Consider the following 18,244-nt stretch of genomic DNA (forward strand, 5'->3'; position numbering starts at 1 on the left):
CTAACACAGAACTGAAGCAAATCAAAAGCAGACACTTGAACCTGGCAGTGACTTCACACTAATTGGCGCTGCAGTTCAGATCAGGGTCTCTTACAAACAATCCTCATGCGGTATTAGGCAGTGTGATACTTTAATTACTGAGAATCACAAAAGTACAAAAATGGATATTCATGAGGAGCGGATTCTAGTCTATTTATTGGTTAACCAGATTATATATATATATTTGCTGTGTATCTTTGTTTATGGAAACTGCTTGAATAATTATCACAGGAGCAGAGTTGACGTTTATTGTTGCGTTAGATCATGATAGTAAAGATCTACAACCAGTACGGTGGGGACTGTGGGGATGGGGGGATGGGGGGACGTGGGGGACGGGGGGGGACGAAGGACCCAGATCGCTTGCGGCCTCTCCGCCTGGGCCCCAGCACTCATGTCTTACACGGCTAATCGCCCATTTACTCTGGGCATGAAACAATAGCAAATGACAATGAAAGAACAACAACAGTAGAGAGGTTAAGGGTCACGCTGCCAAAGTCCCCAGTGAAGGCCAAACTTGTCCAGTCCGTCTCTCTAGGACTCGGGCCCATCGCACTGCAGCGTTATGCTGGACGATCGTCTGCATGGGTTCTATGACCCAGCCTTCCTCTCACATTACAACTCTATTTATAACACCCCCCCTCCACACGCCCCCTCCACAGGCTCCTCTCCCTGCACGCGGCTCCGAGCTCCAGCCCACAGCCCGGAGCTCCGACCCTGAGTGAGGGGAGGAACCACCTTCCCCTCACAAACGCTCAGCACTCTCCTCCGGACCCACATCTCAGATTCTCGGTTCCCCGCGGCTGCATCGGAGCCGGGTTCCGCTGGTGTTTACCCAACACAGCCTAGCAACTCTCGCTCTGGATTACCACACACACACACACACACACACACACACACACACACACACACACACACACACACACACACACACACATGCACATGCTTTGTCTCCATCTGCATTTTTTCCCCCTTTCCCGGACATCTTTCATGAAGTGTGAAAGGCTCGTGTGGGATTTGTTTCAGCTGCAGGAAGTTTGATCTTCTGAGTTTCTTTTTGTACTGCCGTGACTGTGGACCAGGAGGTTGGAGCGGGACCGTTCTTCAGCGCGATGGATCACACCGTGTTCGGCTGCCTGAGAGGCCCCCACTCTGCTCCGCAGACGCTCCACCGAGCCTTCGGCCTGCACGGCCGCTCCGACCACCTCTCGGCCTACCCGGACCTCTGCTCAAGCTCCACCAGCCCCCCCTGCGTGGTGAGCAGCTACCCAGGCGAGGGCGGCCTCTTCGGGGGACACAGTCACCAGCGCGGCCCCCCAATCTCACAGCAGCACCATCCTCCACCCCAAACCCACACCACATGGCATGTACCTCACATGCCCGTCGCTTCATCTGCCAACGGCCGCCTGGGCTTGGGCATGGTGGGCACCGACGTGGGCCACCCAGACATGGGCCCCGGAGGCCCCAGTGTGTGTGCTAGCACGCCCAGCCTGGGCGGAGGGTTGCCCTCCGGAGCTACCTGCTTACCCGGTGGGGACTTTGGCCATCAAACTCTGTCCCCAGCAGAGGCGGAGAAACGGATCTGTAAACGCAGGAATGACAGCTCAGGTAAGACACGGGTGGTGTCCTCCTGTGACACATCCTCGAAGAGATTTAACTCTGCAGGAAAAAAATGGGTCTATTTATGCTCACCGTAATTTTTGAAGGATACTGTTCAATATAATTTAAAAATATTAAATTTTTTGTGTGAAGTGCTTAAGACTTGTCTAAATGGTGGATAGGTTTTAGATTATTTATGATTATTTAGATTATTTATCTATGATGTGTCTAGTATCTAGTTATAGATTTCTCTTATATACTTTATAAACTTACATTCAGGGCTAAAGGCTTTTCACAATCTGCAGGGTTTTCCAGCCTCAGTTGAAGTCTGAGTTTGGAAAATTGGTTTAAAAAAAAAAAAAAAGTGGAGCTGTAGTTTTGTGCAGGAGAGTTTTGTAGGTGTTGGCTGACACAGAAGCGGGTATTCTGCGTAGAGCCAGGAGCACACATCGGCCCGCCGGCTCTCGCCTGTTACACATCACAAACCATCTGGCTTGTCTCCACACTTTTTAGGGAGCAGAAAATTTGCTTTACTGTAAAAAATTAATTACAAGGATTGTAAAAGAGGTGCCTGGCACTCATCTGACTTCTGACGGACGGAGGATTCAAGGCGTTTTCTTATTGACATGTTTTAATGAAATGCTGAATTAATGAGTTACAGACTGATTTAGTTTGGTGATGTTAGTGTTTGAGGAGTTAGAGCCCTTGGCCTGCTGAAGAACACTCGGTCTCTGAGAGGCCAGCGGACACCTCTACTGCACCAGGACTCCACCAGGGTCGTTCTTCATACACGCTTCTTGGAAGCAATTTTAAACTAAAAAGAGATTTTTTTTTACATTTGTTTTTCATTTTCTAATAAGTTTCAGCATTGTTGACGAAAACAGAAGGTACCTCCATCTAAAAGTAACAGCAGGTTCTGAAAAAACAAACAAACCCAAAAAAACCTGATCTGAGTCGTTTGCGTCTGACTAAAGTACCAAGGTTAAAAATGACTTTTTTCAGTGCATCGGTGGTGCATATCAGTCCCTCTGTGGGACGTATGTAGACAGCGTCTGGCTTTACTGGATTGTTTTCAGGCGTCTCCAGTGGACGTTTTCTACGGGTGTATGATGTATCTGCCCCGATGCTTCATCTATTCTAAAGACACTCAGCACATTTATTTTGATATGTACATTTAACCTGATGATGTTAAGACTAGAGCACAACATACTGCTCAAACAGGACTCTCTGCTTGTGGGATTAGTATATTTAGTAAGATTAGTATTATGAAGATTAGTATTATGTAGTAGTAGTAGTAAGATTAGTATTATGAATAAGTATTATGAAGTTGGTTGTTTTCAAAGGGTAATAGGGGGTTATGTATTTTTGAGAATTCTTTGAGAAAATGTTCTCTCTATCCCTAGAGAATAAAAAATCATAAATATGTTGGAAATGGTTAAGGCATAAATACAGAACATGGGGAGAAAAGCAACCTTGTGTTTTCTTTTCACGGCATGTGCACTCTGCATTTCCGTGTACCGTGTTTGTGGAATGTGGCCCCCTGGACCTCGGTCAGCCTGCCTGGCACGTAAAACCCACATTAAATGTGAGGAACAAAGATTGCGACTTCACTTTCACAATCTACAACCCTCCACTGCAGCCCAGAAAACGGGGTGGGGTGTGTTCTGAAGGAGGGGTGCCGTTGCGACGGCTCCGGTCCACACCAGCACAACCACAGCCAGCAGGGTAATTCAGCAGGGTAATTCAGCAGGGTAATTCAGCAGGGCTGGATCTCTGATGGGAATTCAGCCAAATTAAAATCAGGTGCAATCAGATGTTAAGTAAGTCCTTATGCTGCTGTCTGGAGTCCTACACAACATGGAACCACCATCAGCGAAGAATCACCCATCTGTCTGATGGCACATTACCCAAATCTCCTCTCTCCAAGAATGAATCCATCAGCTAATAAATAAATGAACAAATTAACTGAAATCTGGAAATATTATTAATTTTGTTTTTTTCCCCTTAAGTCCAAAGTTTTTTGACAGCATTCATCACAATATACACAAAATCCAAAACATGCAATAATGTGTTAAATGCAGCGTAAAAATTCTGCTTCATTTAGTAACTCTACTAGACTTAGTAACTCTACTAGACTTAGTAACTCTACTGGACTATTCTGATTTTATGAAATGGGCCTGCAGCTCTCTCTCTCTCTCTCTCTCACACACACTCACACACACACTCACACACACACACACACACACACACACACACACACACACACACACACACACACACACACACACACACACACACACACACACACACACACACACCTAAATATGGTGCTGATGAAGCATTGCTGATGTAGTCAGCTATTTAAACAGCGTTGACTAGTTCCAGTGAGGTGACGATGTTCCTCATTATATAGAGTTGATTTGTATAGAATTACACAGACGCACAAGCAGCAAGTCTCGCCATGTCATGGACGTCTCATTCAGTCCGATGACTGCTGTTTAATCAGTTTAAGGATCAGTTTGGTAGACTTCAATTCAATGTCTTTAATTAATTTTCAGTTTTCCATATATATTATATATTTCATATGAGATATGGACGATCCATCTGTCAAAATGTTTATTGTAACTTTTAAAAGTTACATATGATTGTGCCGGAGCCAAACAATTCAAATCTTTTATTTTATAATATAATAAAATAATAAATCATTTGCCAAGTAGTTGTACTGAAAAGTCATCAGAACACACAGTGGAGAAGAGCTTAATAAACACATTCACGGAGCTTTAACACGGGAGCTGACTCTGTGTTAATGTGTTATTAGCTCACAGGGGGATGTCTGGATATGTGACTGTGTGTCAGTGTCAATGCACCCGTGTAATTCTCCTCTTAAAGGTCTTTAGTATGTTTAGTAACCCTAACCTGCTCTGTCGAGGACGAAAATACAGGTTAAAAAAGTGGAAACACAAATCTAGTCTGAAATCCTTTCAGTAATGCAATAGTGATGCAATACGTCTCGAATAATGTAGCATTGAATAATGTAGAACTGAATAATGTTGAATAATTTTGAATAAAATAAAATCGTGCACAGAAGATCAGAATGTGCTCCAGTGGTTTTGTGTGCATGCATGTGTGTGTGTGTGTGTGTGTGTGTGTGTGTGTGTGTGTGTGTGTGTGTGTGTGTGTGTGTGTGTGTGTGTGTGCGTTTTGGTTTTTTCCCTTTGTGCAGCACTGTGTTTGATGTGAGATGAAAGTTTCGTCACAGTCCTAACAGCCACAGCGATGGCGCTGTGTCGTAAAGTCGTGAGGTGCTAGATCTCACGGGAGCGCTGTTCTCAGAACAGTCTGTCCACCACGCCTGTGTGCAGCTCCCATACACTCACCCGTCACTGCCTGTCTCAGCCAGGCCCAAACCCCACCAGGTGACCAGCAGCCAGAGAGGGGACCTGCCCCTCCTGCCCCTCCTGCCCCTCCTGCCCCACCAGGGCTGAGTGGACTGGCCCGGACTGTGCAGAGTCTAAGTGGTTCCTGCAATTTCTGTGACGACAGTCACCACTGCACTAAATGCTGGATGTGTCAAAGGTTGTATTAGGCACATAGGCCAGTAACCTGTGCATCAGTGCAAACTTAATCGCGTCCTACTGATACGAGCTCCTTTCCTGAAATAGTGGAGTAGCTCCTGTGACATGAGTCTGTGTAAGGGTTAGGGGTTAGGGTTAGTCCAGTTGGTTACTGTAGGGTTAGGGGTTAGGGTTAGCTTTCAGTGGTAGTATCTTCCCTGCAGGTAGCTCCATGTGGTAGTTTCATATATGCATATGTGTCCGTGTTATGTCATGGCAAGAGAATTAAAACAGTGAAAAAATAATCAGAGAGAATGAGAGACAGAAACAATAACACATCTGACATTAGTAAAACAAACTAAACTTAAATTAACAACAAAAAAAGATACGGGTTTTCAGCTTGGTAAAACTCTAAAGTAAAGAAACCATGTGTAAAGAACACTGAAGTAAAGAAACTAAGTTTTACACATAGCTGGATTGTTCCATATTAAAACTATGAGGATAACAGATTCCATTAAGACTGAGTCAACTGAAGTCCACCCTGGAGAATAAATAGCTGGGAGTCGGCCCTTTGTGAAGATCAGGGTTAGTGCTGGTACATCAGTGTTAGTGCTGGTACATCAGGGTTAGAGCTGGTACATCAGGGTTAGAGCTGGAACATCTCCATGCCAAAGACGGAGGCTCAGACACCCACAAGAAAGCCATGACAAACGAATCTGCAGCACTTTGGATATATTCTTCTATCAAAAAAAATATACTTTTTATTAAATTTTTTACATTACAGACATTTAATATTATTCTCTTGAAAGTGATGCATGTTTAACAAATAAACAAATGTATCAATATGAACCTTTTAGAAGAATTGAGAGCTTTGTTATGTTTGAATAGTTGAACAATTTTCACCCGCCCCTCAGAGTCCCAGGACGGGCCGTACAAATCGGACGTGAACAGCAAGCCACGGAAGGAGCGGACGGCGTTCACCAAGGAACAGATCCGCGAGCTGGAGGCAGAGTTCTCCCACCACAACTACCTGACCAGACTGAGGCGTTACGAAATAGCCGTGAACCTGGATCTGACAGAGAGGCAGGTACGCTCACATCAGGTTACCTCACGCCCACCTTCAAACCCCGCCATTCATCTCTGGGCCCAAAGCTACTGTGACTTATTTATTAAGAAATGTCATTGTTCAGTTTGTGTGCGTCTCTGTGTTGACGTGAGTATGGGAGGGACTATCGTGTTCCAGATGTTTCTGTGAGCTCCTTCAGTCCGACTGTAGTGGGGAAATGGAGAGAAGCCGACGGCAAAGTGCCCAGTCAGACGTTTCTTCTCAGCCTCTCTGCGTAGGAAGCCCGTTTAAGAGCCACATGTGAAATAATGCTGATAACTTTAACACATTTTACTTGGTCAGAGAGAAACGCTTGGTGATCTAAGTTTTTGATGTCCATGGCGGCATTGTAATGCATCTTTTAAAGTCCCGTTAGTTTACTGATTCATCAGCTGGTTCCAATGTGGGCTTTTTTAAAAGTACATTTCTGTTTTTTAACCAATTAGGTGTCTCTCTTCCACATGTAGATATGTTTAAGAACTCAGCCCACATGCTATCATCTGCATAAATATATTTATGTCAAATCGCTCATTTTTTTTTGCCTTCTCAGTAAGGTATCACAAATTTCATACTTCCAGGATTCTGAGTGTTATGAGGCCTTACAGCCCCACTCACAGGAAGGCTGAGTGAAACCTCTGTTTCTGGGGACGATTTAGTGGGGTCCCATGCCCTAAGCATAACATTAACCTCGCCACACATGGGACTAAATGACCCCCCCAACTTGCTACGTGATCCTTGTGTGAACGAGCTCACACTGAAGCACGCCACGAAACCACCAGAGTCCTCACTTCGCCGAGGCCCCCAACACCGAATCATCAACATGTCATAATCCTACTGTAAGAGTTACAACAGTAACACCACGTCCCAGTCATAATAATGTCTGTAGACCAGCGTACAATAGCCAGGCTTCAACGCTGCTCTGAAGAATAAGCTGTCTGATGACCTACCAGGGGGACATAAGTGTTCTCCCTCATCAGGAGTAGCGAGACTCTTCAAGCCGTGGCCAGAACTGCAGAGGTTGTCAATTTATTTTTAGGTTTGTCATCTTGACGTGCTGACAGCAAGGGCCCCAGGTGGCAAATCAAGTGACATTCAAACATACAGAATACTTTTAAATACAATTAACTTCAATATGATCTTACAGCGAGTGCCCTTAGGCCCTGTGGGGATTAATTACAACAGGCAGATGTATTGTCTGTAGCTAATGAGAACTGAAAATGAACTGGCTTACTGTGGTCAAGAACGTGGTGGGAGCTCTCCGAACTCTTACGTGACTCGTGACGTCGGAGAGTGTCTGAAGAATTCACTGTGATCAGTGGCCGTCAGACGTTGTCCGAGACCTCAGCCACATCGCGACCCACCAAAAATAAATGTGGACGTGGAGGATGATCAGAGACAGAGGGTGATCAGAGACAGAGTGTGATTAGGGACGGAGTGTGATCAGAGACAGAGGGTGATCAGAGACAGTGTGTGATCAGGGACGGAGCGTGATCAGAGACGGAGGAGCGTAGACGCTTCGGGCCGCGGTCATCTCACTTGTTCCGAGCAGACCGTTTCAGTTGCGGTCACATCATCATTCTAGGAAGCATAAATAGTGGCCCAAACTTGTCCTGTAAGGAAATGAGGGAACAACCTGATGCTTCAGAACAGATGTCTTGCCAACTTATAATCGTGAATATAGAAACAGCCTTCACAGACCATACGTTACCCTGGGGCTGCCAGACCCCTTTAACCCACTACAGTTTCCAAAATCTGTATATCATAACGCAGAAATTTACAGCACATACTCAGCTGATCATGTTGTCTAAGCACCTGTCCGCTCACTGCAGCAGATTAGCTTACATGGGACCGATGACTCACAGACATCATGTGCTCGGACACCACCGAGCCAAGAGTGAAGCAGTGGGCATGCAGACTGGTACAGCACGCTGTGTGACCTCCCGTCTCAGGGCAGATAACAGCACCTTTCCAACCCTCTCTCCCCCTCCAGGTGAAAGTGTGGTTTCAGAACAGACGGATGAAGTGGAAGAGAGTGAAGGGTGGCCAGCAGGGGGCAGTGGCGAGGGAGAAAGAACTGGTGCACGTGAAGAAGGGCACCTTGCTACCGTCCGAGTTCTCGGGCATTGCAGGACTCCACCACGCAGCCGACTCCTTGGTTAACGAGGACAGCCATGACAGCGACCAAAGCTCTGAGCATGCTCAGTTATGAGAAAGAGACATTTCAGTCACCCTAAGATGCCAACTTGGGGGTTATGTTGTGTCCTAGCGCCATGGCGATCAAGGCAGCTCTTCATGCAGTGGAGCCTGATGACAGGTCAGTAGGTCATGACCTTTGAACCTCTGGGCTGCACAAACCACGCCCTGTCAAAGGAAGACTATGCCTCATGGCTTTTGCTCAGGAATGTCAATATAAGAGCTGTTGGTAGCTGACGATGCTCCGCCCACATGGGCATGTGTAGAAAAAACTGACGAATGAGGATGCAGAACACGTGTACGCTCTCTGACGGTAGAAAATGTCCCAATTAACGTCAAAGTGACTTATCTAAACGCGCGATTAGTGGTTGGACATAAATTAATGGTTAAGCAGTTTTCACAAGGGATATTGAGAGGGCAGGAATTCAAAATGTTTCCATACATCATGCTCTCATCGAGTTAAAAATGGCAGAAGGATCTTGGAGACTCACTGCGACATCTAATTTAGGCTAGTGTTGAACATTCCATTAAAGTTGCTTTTACATTAAAACAGGACGGGTCAAAGCTTTGATTAGTTTGCACTGTAAACATGTGCTTTCATTGATCTCTGCTGAGTTCTTCTGAAAATCTCAATGTAAACAAGTGTTCGGACAAACTTGAGTTAAAAGCAAAAAAAAAAAAAAACAAAACAAAAATAAAAATCAGTGTAAATATCAGTATTGCCTTTTTCATACCAACCATGTGACATCGGTTTCTTATACAGACAATTCTAATCTCTTCATAAATAAAGACGTTTTACGTTGCTGGCTTGTTTTTATTTGTCTTCCACTCTGGATGTACGGCAGTAGAGGAATGAGAAGTCCACTCTGAAAAGCGGTTTCAGCACTTCCAACACTTTCTGTCCGTCCCTCCTCTGGGTAACGTGTGCCATGGCCGAGAAGGTGGCGGACATGTGTCACTCCAACAGGAAGTGACGCTAAACTCCCGCCTCAACGTTAACAGCGAATAGCGAAAGTGAATCAGTCTGAGCTCCGAGTGGACCCAGGTGTTGCTGGACCTCAGTGAGGTATGACTTATTCTAGAGTGCCTCATGACATGACTTCGGGCTCAATGTGATGGTTTGTTTCACTTTGAGCCAGCGTTCATTTCACAGGAAGGTAATATTGTATGTAATATTAGAGGTTATTTAAGGTAATCTTACAGTGCCCTCATGAGCATGGCTCCCACATGGACCAAGGTGCAGCTCTGATTAGGGAACTCACACAAACATGTCATGTATATGTATGTATCCTTATCATGTTTCAGAGAAAGGGCGTAATTACAGACCCTAGTGCTTGAATATGGACACAGATTCCAGTAACAACATGGTTGAGTTTATCATCACCAGCACAGTGCAGTCAACCATGATTCTTCTCCTTCAAACATTAATGAACTGAATTTAATTTAACGCATTTAACACTGTATCCAGTTAGCCAGGTAAACAATTTAATCAGACATTGTTATGAAATGTCGTTCATAAAATAGGCCAAAGGTCATAGTACATTCACCCAGATGACAGGATAACAATAAAAGCCAGTAAACTATAATCTCAACAGATATATGCAATTTGAAACAAACGCAGAAATGATTATGATAATAATAATAATAAATAGCAATAATTATTACTCCTAGATAAGTGTTAAGAGCCTACTCGAGCATGTTTTTTTACAACACTAGAATCTGAATTACATTCCACCAAAACAATAAAATGCTTAATCCATAACAGTTCATTCACTGCATTTTATGTTCATTTGGTTGGCAAAAAAGAAGAAAATACAGAATAGACTTGACTGCTTTTTTTTTTCTTTTACTTCATTCTAGAACAAAAACAACACGTTCATTCTTTCAAGTATCTAAAATGTTGCTCTTTGTAGATATTTGAACATGCAACATGAATTTGAAGTCATCACACTGCGTGTCCGGATGTCTGAGGTGAAGCTATTTGCACTTGCGTCACCAGACCCGTCCCGCAGAACCACGGGCGCATTTAAACATTTACAGTCCAGTCCAAAAGTCCGCACGATATTACGGAGAACCGCCCGCAGCTTCTCGACGGCCAGTTCGTGACAGCTCGTCCTTTGGCAACAACTGTAAGCTGACACGCTGCGCGGTCCAGTATGGCCCAGGTGGAAACCGGCGTTACTTTTTCTCAAGGTGCTCGTATGATGTTTTATCTCATGTCACCGAACGAAACGTCATTTTCAGATGTACACGACGTGCCTCTATATGTGGAGCAGGTAAGTTAGAGACATGTTCTCCCTAAGTTGCAATACATCCGTGTGCTTAAAGCAGGAACTGTGATCAGCTGAGTGCATAAATCAACAATCACGAGAGGCCGTTTCTCAACTCTCAGTCCGATCCCCACGGAACCGCTCAGAGTTCATGTTCCGTCATCTTTGCACTAATGTGACGAATCCAGGGCGTCAGTTAAGGTATAACTACGGTGGCGCACAGGGGCAAAACTGACAAAAAATCTCGAAAAAACCAAAAGATCACACGCACACGCGCGCGCACACACACACACACACACACACACACACACACACACACACACACACCGGCCACTTTATTAGGTACACCTAACAATGTACCGGGTTGGACCCCCTTTTGCCTTCAGAACTTTAATCTTTCGTGGCATAAACACAAGGTACAACAACATTCCTCAGAGAGTCTGGTCCATATTGACATGATAGCATCACACAGTTGCTGCAGATTTGACAGCTGCACATCCATGATGTGAATCTCTCGTTCCACCACATCTCAAAGGTGCCCTATTGGATTGAGATCTGGTGACTCTGGAGGCCATTCGAATACAGTAAACTCATTGTCATGTTCAAGAAACTAGTCTGAGATGATTCGCGCTTTATGACACGGGCGTTATCCTGCTGGAAGTAGCCATCAGAAGATGCTTTCATGTTGTTGACAACACATTCTGACACTACCAATTTAATGTTGCAGCAGAAATCAAGTCTCATCGGACCAGGCAATGTTTTTCCAATCTTCTATTGTCCAATTTTGGTGAGCCTGTGCAAATTATAGCCTCAGTTTCCTGTTCTCAGCTGACAGGAGTGGCACCCGGTGTGGTCTACTGGTGCTGTAGCCCATCCACCTCAAGGTTCAACGTGTCGTGTGTTCAGAGATGCTCTTCTGCATGCCTCGGTGGTAACGACTGGTTATTTGAGCTACTGTTGCCGTTCTATCAGCTCGAACCAGTCAGGCTATTATCGTCTTACCTCTGGCATCAACAAGGCATTTGCGGCCACTCACTGGATATTTTCTCTTTTTCAGACCATCTCCTGGTTGTGGAGATGTGTAACTGTGGTTCCAGCCTTTCATTGCTACACCTGCAGTTCAGGGTTATGATACCTACACCTGCAATTCAGGGTTATGATACCTACACCTGCAATTCAGGGCTATGATACCTACACCTGTGTTTCAGGCCTGCCATTGCTACACCTCTGGTTCTGGGCTACCAAATCTGCATTCACAGGTCAGGGTGGAGGACATTGCTGCCACAGCCCTGGGTCTCAGTGGTCACTGCTGCAATGCTCAGATGTGCGTATGTGTAAGGGTGTGGACATGCAGGCAGCCTGTCAAGGTGCAGTTAAAGTACTTTATTTTTTAGTTTAGTCAATTGTCTGTCAATCTAGTCTTTGAACCAGGGTCCATTTTCTCAAACCATTTCAGGCTGCTATCTGAGCCTCTGCAATTGTACTTCTTAAACTTTAAATGTCTAAAATGACCCAAAATGAATGGATTCCAGTGGGAACTCCTCTTCAGAGAGGAGAAAGCTGAAGACATATAAGCTCTTCGGTTGGTGTCTGGTCTTCGCGGTATGTACTGGATGAACATGGCAGGATGCCAGTGTGTGAAAGTCAACACTTCCTATAACTATTTAAAGTCTTTTTTGTGAGTATGTGATACACTTAATGGATCTTTATTTGTTAATGGTTCTCCAATATCTTGCTAACACTAGAGGTCAAGCTAAAGAGGAAATGCGGATGAATTAGATTAGATGGATTGGACTTGTTTTATACGTTTTCATCAATGCTCTGTATTTGATGATATAACATGTCAACAACAGTGTGAAACAATGAGAAGGTGTATCAGGACATTTCTAGAGGTGTCTCATCCTGTCCACCTCTCTGATTCCAAATACCACAAACCTTCAATAACAAGAAACACTGTAATAGCATCAGCAGTTTTCTGGGTCACCTACATGAGAGAATGAGATGAATACCTCCCCCACACACCCACACACACCCACACCCACACACACACGCACGCACACACACACACACACACACACACACACACACACACACACACACACACACACACACACACACACACACCACACACACACACACACACACACACACACCCACACACACACACACACACACACACACACACCCACACACACACACACACACACACACACACACACACACACACACACACACACCCACACACACACACACACACACACACACACACACACACACACACACACACACACACACACACACACATCTTGACACCACATCTGGCAAACTAGAACACTGAGATTGAATTTAAACATTTTGAGTTTGTCAGGACACGGGCGGAAGATTCTCCTGTTGTTTCATTTGTGTAGTAGTTTCCATGTGTATCATATACTGTGATCATATACTGTTCTAACCATTTTAATTGCTGTGTGTTTTTAGAGACTTTGAGAATTTATTTTAGTCTGGAATTGTTTCTTTTGGTGTGTTATAATCTGTAGTACACAGTATAAAGTAATGTACACGCTCACATTTAAACCCCTCAGTGCTAAAGTGGGTGTGTGTACTTTTGGTTTGGATGTAGCCAGATCACCATATGTTCGTTATTTGAGGTAAAAGGATAATGTTTCAATAGGCCAATATAAACACATAAATAGAGAAAAGACAATTAACCACACAGCAATGCTCCTAACTGTAGTCATTTTGTCCCAAACAAGGATTAACTATTCTGATTCACACAGCTTTATATGATGCCTGTCTCGCCCTCTTGGGGTGTACATATCTGTCTAGTAGTGTTAGAGTTAGGGAACGTGTGCAGTGTGAAGTTTCTTAAGTTTCATCCCCTGAATGTATTTTTTACTTCACTTTTATCTGGCCCCTTATATCACAGCATTTGAATGTGATTCGGAATGACATCTAACTTTCAGACGTTGTAAAAGTATGTTTGTATCTGTAGTGAAAAACCACAGTTATATGAATCTCCCCACAATCTAACCTAAAAAGAAGGGGCTGGTTCGGTAAAAACACCAACATCTGCTTCTCAAATGTCGTTTTCCAAAGGAGCTCCGAGTTCTGAGACCCAACTCTTAATAAACACATTAAGCATCCCTCAACAATTTTCACAAGGCCGAAATGTGAGTGCCTGAGTGAGAGCTGTGTTTGTTTTTGTTTGGTTTTGAGGAAAATATCACATCAACAAATTTGTGTGATCTGTGGGATATTCTTAAATAACTCAAGAAGGAGACACAAAAGGCTCCCAGAACTACATGCACATACCATATGAGTCTCACATAGAGCTGTAGTGAGAAACTGTACCTTTAAACATTTTACCTTTTAAAATACAGGTTTGAATAATGTAATATAATACAATGTGAAAACAGTGAGATGCTTAATTAGGATGGTTGCCAGGTCCAGATGAAGTCCCCTCCTGTGGGCGTTGTGAAGAGGGTAGGTTGCATAGCCAGATGTTCTGTGGTTCAGGCTGTTCTAACCACCTGCCCCTCTCCTCCAGACTCACACTGTGTGTATGAGTGTGTGTGTGTGTGTGTTTGTGTGTGTGTGTGTGTGTGTGTGTGTGTGGCCTTTCCTTGCACAAACAGAGACCTGACATTTATTGTCCACTGTACTGGGTGTGGCTTATGGTATTGGTGTGGTTTATGGTATAGAGAGAGATTATGGACATCTCTACTGGGCCACCCCAGACACCACCATACATCACACGTCACAGTAAACACAACACAGAGCAAACAGATCTGGGAACAGCAGCCTGGTCGAAGTCTGAGTGCTGGCCTTAAAGTCTGAGATTTATTACTAATTCATGATTTGTTACCAACGCAGTTCCATTGGTCCTGTGTGTTTAGTATGGTGTATCAGCGTCTCCTATATGTCGATGTGTTGGGTGATACAGCGACAATGCAAGAAATTCATTTAAGGGCGAAACACTACACTTATCGATCCATCGCTGACGCCACCATGCTGGTGTTGTACAGGCTACTCCATTCTTCATTGGACTGGTGCTGTTGGAGATACTTGTGGTTTGGATGAAAACCGGAAACCTTCTCTACAAAATCAACGACGGAACCACGTCCCTTTCGGCAGGGATACTCTCCCGTCTGCCCCAGTGAGCCAAGCGTCATTCCAGTTTGATATTGTGCTGTATATACTGTCCTTCGTAAAACGTGCAGTCATCCTGTGCAACACTGGACAAACGTTTACAACTTGTTGATTTCCTGTCTAACCAGTTGGCCATTGCGTTTGGGTTAATTGCTCATTTTTCTGCTCTCAGTCTCTTCGTGAGAAGTTTGGAGGTGTCCAGTTACATCTACGTTTGGAACAATTTCCACATACTGGAGCTGCCGTGGGACTCTGCTTGGACGTGGTGGCTGGCTTTTCTTGGTGTAGACTTTGGATACTACTGGGTCCATCGATGCAGCCATGGTATGTCATCGCTTACCAGAATTACCCTTTAAAAGGCTGTGCCACAGATATACATATATGTGTCTTTACTCTAGATGGTTTGGTACATCAAGTAGAAGGGACTCTGCCTATTTTAGATTACCCTTTTTTTCCTCATAGTCATGTAACAGATAAGAAAGAGTTTTCATGAGCAAAAGTTGAGCTATAATATCAGCACATTATTCATATCTGAATGGGAACTTGTGAATGCTTGAGAAAGATAGTGAAGCACTTTGACCCGATATCACAGCTCCAGAGATTCTATCCAGACTGGAGTGGTGTTGTATTCAAAAGGTGGGCAGCCCAACCATATTTTCATATTTAAATAGTTATTTCTCAACATAAACATATTTTTAACTTCCCAGGGATACCTTTACTTGTAAATTAGATAGATAGATAGATAGATAGATAGATAGATAGATAGATAGATAGATAGATAGATAGATAGATAGATAGATAGATAGATCGATCTTTATTGATCCCTTTGGGAGGTTTCCCTCAGGGAAATTAAGATTCCAGCAGCATGACAGTAATAGAACAGTGATAAAAATAGAAGATTAAAAAGAGATAGTGATAACAGAGATTAAGCTATTACTAATAATAATAAATACAAACACAGAATAAAAAATAAACAATACTAAAAAACATATAGGATATAAAAACAATAGAATATAAAGAGCCAAAGATGTATTGCACATGCTTATTGCACTATTTAAAATGTTATTGCACTGGATATGTTGTATGAGCCTTAAGGTTATTGTGCGTAGTCCGGTTAGTGTTTGATTGATTTGATTGAATTAGCCTCCTTTATTTATTGAGTTTAAATATAGGAAACTAAACAAGTATTTGAATGCCAATGTATGCGTATGGATGGTTTTTGAATACCGATGTGCCAGCAGATATTTGTGATGCTGTCTGTCTTAACCTGAAATAAACGGCACCCTGTTTCCACCGATGGGCATGTCACTTTGAAGATCCAGGCGCCAAGGAATGACTTAAGGAATGTTCAGAACTGCTGAGGACTTTAGGTGTTAGAGATTCAGGAAACGCATTGTCTTCAAAATCGTCACTTTGCAGCTCACCCACTGAGCTATTTTTAAAGCGTAGATGTTTGATGAACATTTCCTTTTAGTGTATGCTAGGGACGTTCCGCACCGTCTTCCACCGGAAAGACCGTTTTAGGGTCCCTTCACAACAGTCAGCCAATCAAGTTGGGACCAGTCGGTCCTCCGAACCGGCTTTCTGTTAAGAAGAAATAGAATCAGTGTCAAAGGTCATGTGGCCACGCTCATTTCTTACCACTGTAGTTAATGGTGATCATTGCTATTTCCTCATGAGGTTAAGGTCCATGGGTACCATATGTTACATCCATTTCAGTAATGCTGGGCTTCATTTTGACAGACCAACAGGACATTCTTTAGACTGTCTCTCTCCAGACTTCAGTAAGGCAGAGCAGAGTAATGAGGTGTGTGTGGTTGTCATGTTATGTTTTCCATTGTCCAACAGGCCCATTAAAGATGTTGGCGATTTATGTCAGTGTTCTCCTATGTCCAATTTGTACTTTTTTGATGTTGGAGGAAATGATTTGTCTAGCATTGCGGTCCTCCCGGGCTCTGGCTGGCTGCTCTTCAGCATTTCAGAGCTTGTGAGGACTTCCAGTTCAGCCTTCAAGGCCCTAACCTTATAACCTTTAAATATTCTTAGCTCTAAGACGCTTTTTTGGGTTTGTTCTCATTTACAGTTTCTGGGTGTGTAAGAACTTTGGAAGCATCTTGGCACTTAAACCAGGTATAGTGTGTGTAGATTTGGTTGGGAGGAGATGGAGGAGGTGGAGGAGATGAAGGAGGTGGAGGAGGTAGATAAAGTGGAGGAGATGGAGGAGGTGTAGGAGATGAAGGGGGTGGAGGAGATGAAGGAGGTGGAGGAGATGGAGGAGATGGAGGGCAGAGGGTTTGTGCTTCAGGTTTTTTCCCCTCTTTGTGTGTTCTGTATCGAGGACATCAAATAAGCAGTGTTTGGTAAGAGAGTGTTCTGTGACCTGTAGATCAACAAAGGTAGTTTTGTGCAGAACCTTGGTGAGGTAATCTGAGGTAATGATTTCCAATTTAAAACGTTGGCTATCTCTTATGTGGCCTCCATGAGAAACACCCATAATTTTGTTTGCTCATTTGAAGTGGCAGTGATGCAGTGATAGCAGACAGTGATGGAGTAATAGCAGACAGTGGTACAGTGATAGCAGACAGTGGTAAAGTGGTACAGTGAAAGCAGACAGTGGTAAAGTGCTACAGTGATAGCAGACAGTGGTACAGTGATAACAGATAGTGGTACAGTGATAGCAGACAGTTGTACAGTGATAACAGACAGTGGTACAGTGATAGCAGACAGTTGTACAGTGATAACAGATAGTGGTACAGTGATAGCAGACAGTGGTAAAGTGCTACAGTGATAGCAGACAGTGGTACAGTGATAACAGATAGTGGTACAGTGATAACAGACAGTGGTACAGTGATAACAGATAGTGGTACAGTGATAGCAGACAGTGGTAAAGTGCTACAGTGATAGCAGACAGTGGTACAGTGATAACAGATAGTGGTACAGTGATAACAGACAGCGGTACAGTGATAGCAGACAGTGGTATAGTGATAGCAGACAGTGGTACAGTGATAGCAGACGGTGGTACAGTGATAGCAGACAGTGGTACAGTGATAAAGTGATAGCAGACAGTGGTACAGTGATAACAGACAGTGGTATAGTGATAACAGACTAGTGATACAGTGATAACAGACAGTGGTACAGTGATAACAGACAGTGATACAGTGATAGCAGACGGTGGTATAGTGATAACAGACAGTGATACAGTGATAACAGACAGTGGTACAGTGATAACAGACAGTGATACAGTGATAGCAGACGGTGGTACAGTGATAGCAGACAGTGGCGTGCTGAAGGCAGTGAGCCATTAGCAACTGCAGACAGCAGCAGTCGTGACAACAAAC

At 43.9% G+C, this 18,244-nt stretch overlaps 2 protein-coding genes across 5 annotated transcripts in view; both read left to right on the forward strand.

Annotated features, from left to right (window-relative positions):
* The first annotated feature begins 690 nt into the window (after positions 1–690).
* meox2a (mesenchyme homeobox 2a) lies at positions 691–9,188 on the forward strand. The gene is made up of 3 exons (XM_076976386.1): positions 691–1,644; positions 6,104–6,276; positions 8,285–9,188. Exons 1-3 carry the CDS (start codon positions 1,149–1,151, stop codon positions 8,501–8,503), a joined length of 888 nt encoding a protein of 295 aa, XP_076832501.1. The 5' UTR covers positions 691–1,148; the 3' UTR covers positions 8,504–9,188.
* Positions 9,189–10,445: 1,257 nt separating this feature from the next.
* The window catches only part of agmo (alkylglycerol monooxygenase), a 72,435-nt gene continuing 64,636 nt past the window's right edge, over positions 10,446–18,244 (forward strand). For 3 of the 4 annotated variants that reach the window (XR_013121606.1, XM_076976382.1, XM_076976383.1), the window contains exons 1-3: positions 10,446–10,763; positions 14,783–14,913; positions 15,079–15,230. Coding sequence is in view for 3 of the 4 variants with exons in the window: in XM_076976382.1 (XP_076832497.1) it covers positions 10,644–10,763; positions 14,783–14,913; positions 15,079–15,230 (403 nt within the window). In the remaining variant the exon portion in view is untranslated. The remainder of the gene's footprint in view (positions 10,764–14,782; positions 14,914–15,078; positions 15,231–18,244) is intronic. The other variant, XM_076976385.1, reaches the window with a different exon arrangement.

The sequence above is a fragment of the Brachyhypopomus gauderio genome, chromosome 16 (assembly GCF_052324685.1).
Source record: "Brachyhypopomus gauderio isolate BG-103 chromosome 16, BGAUD_0.2, whole genome shotgun sequence".
Classification (NCBI taxonomy): Eukaryota; Metazoa; Chordata; class Actinopteri; order Gymnotiformes; family Hypopomidae; genus Brachyhypopomus; species Brachyhypopomus gauderio.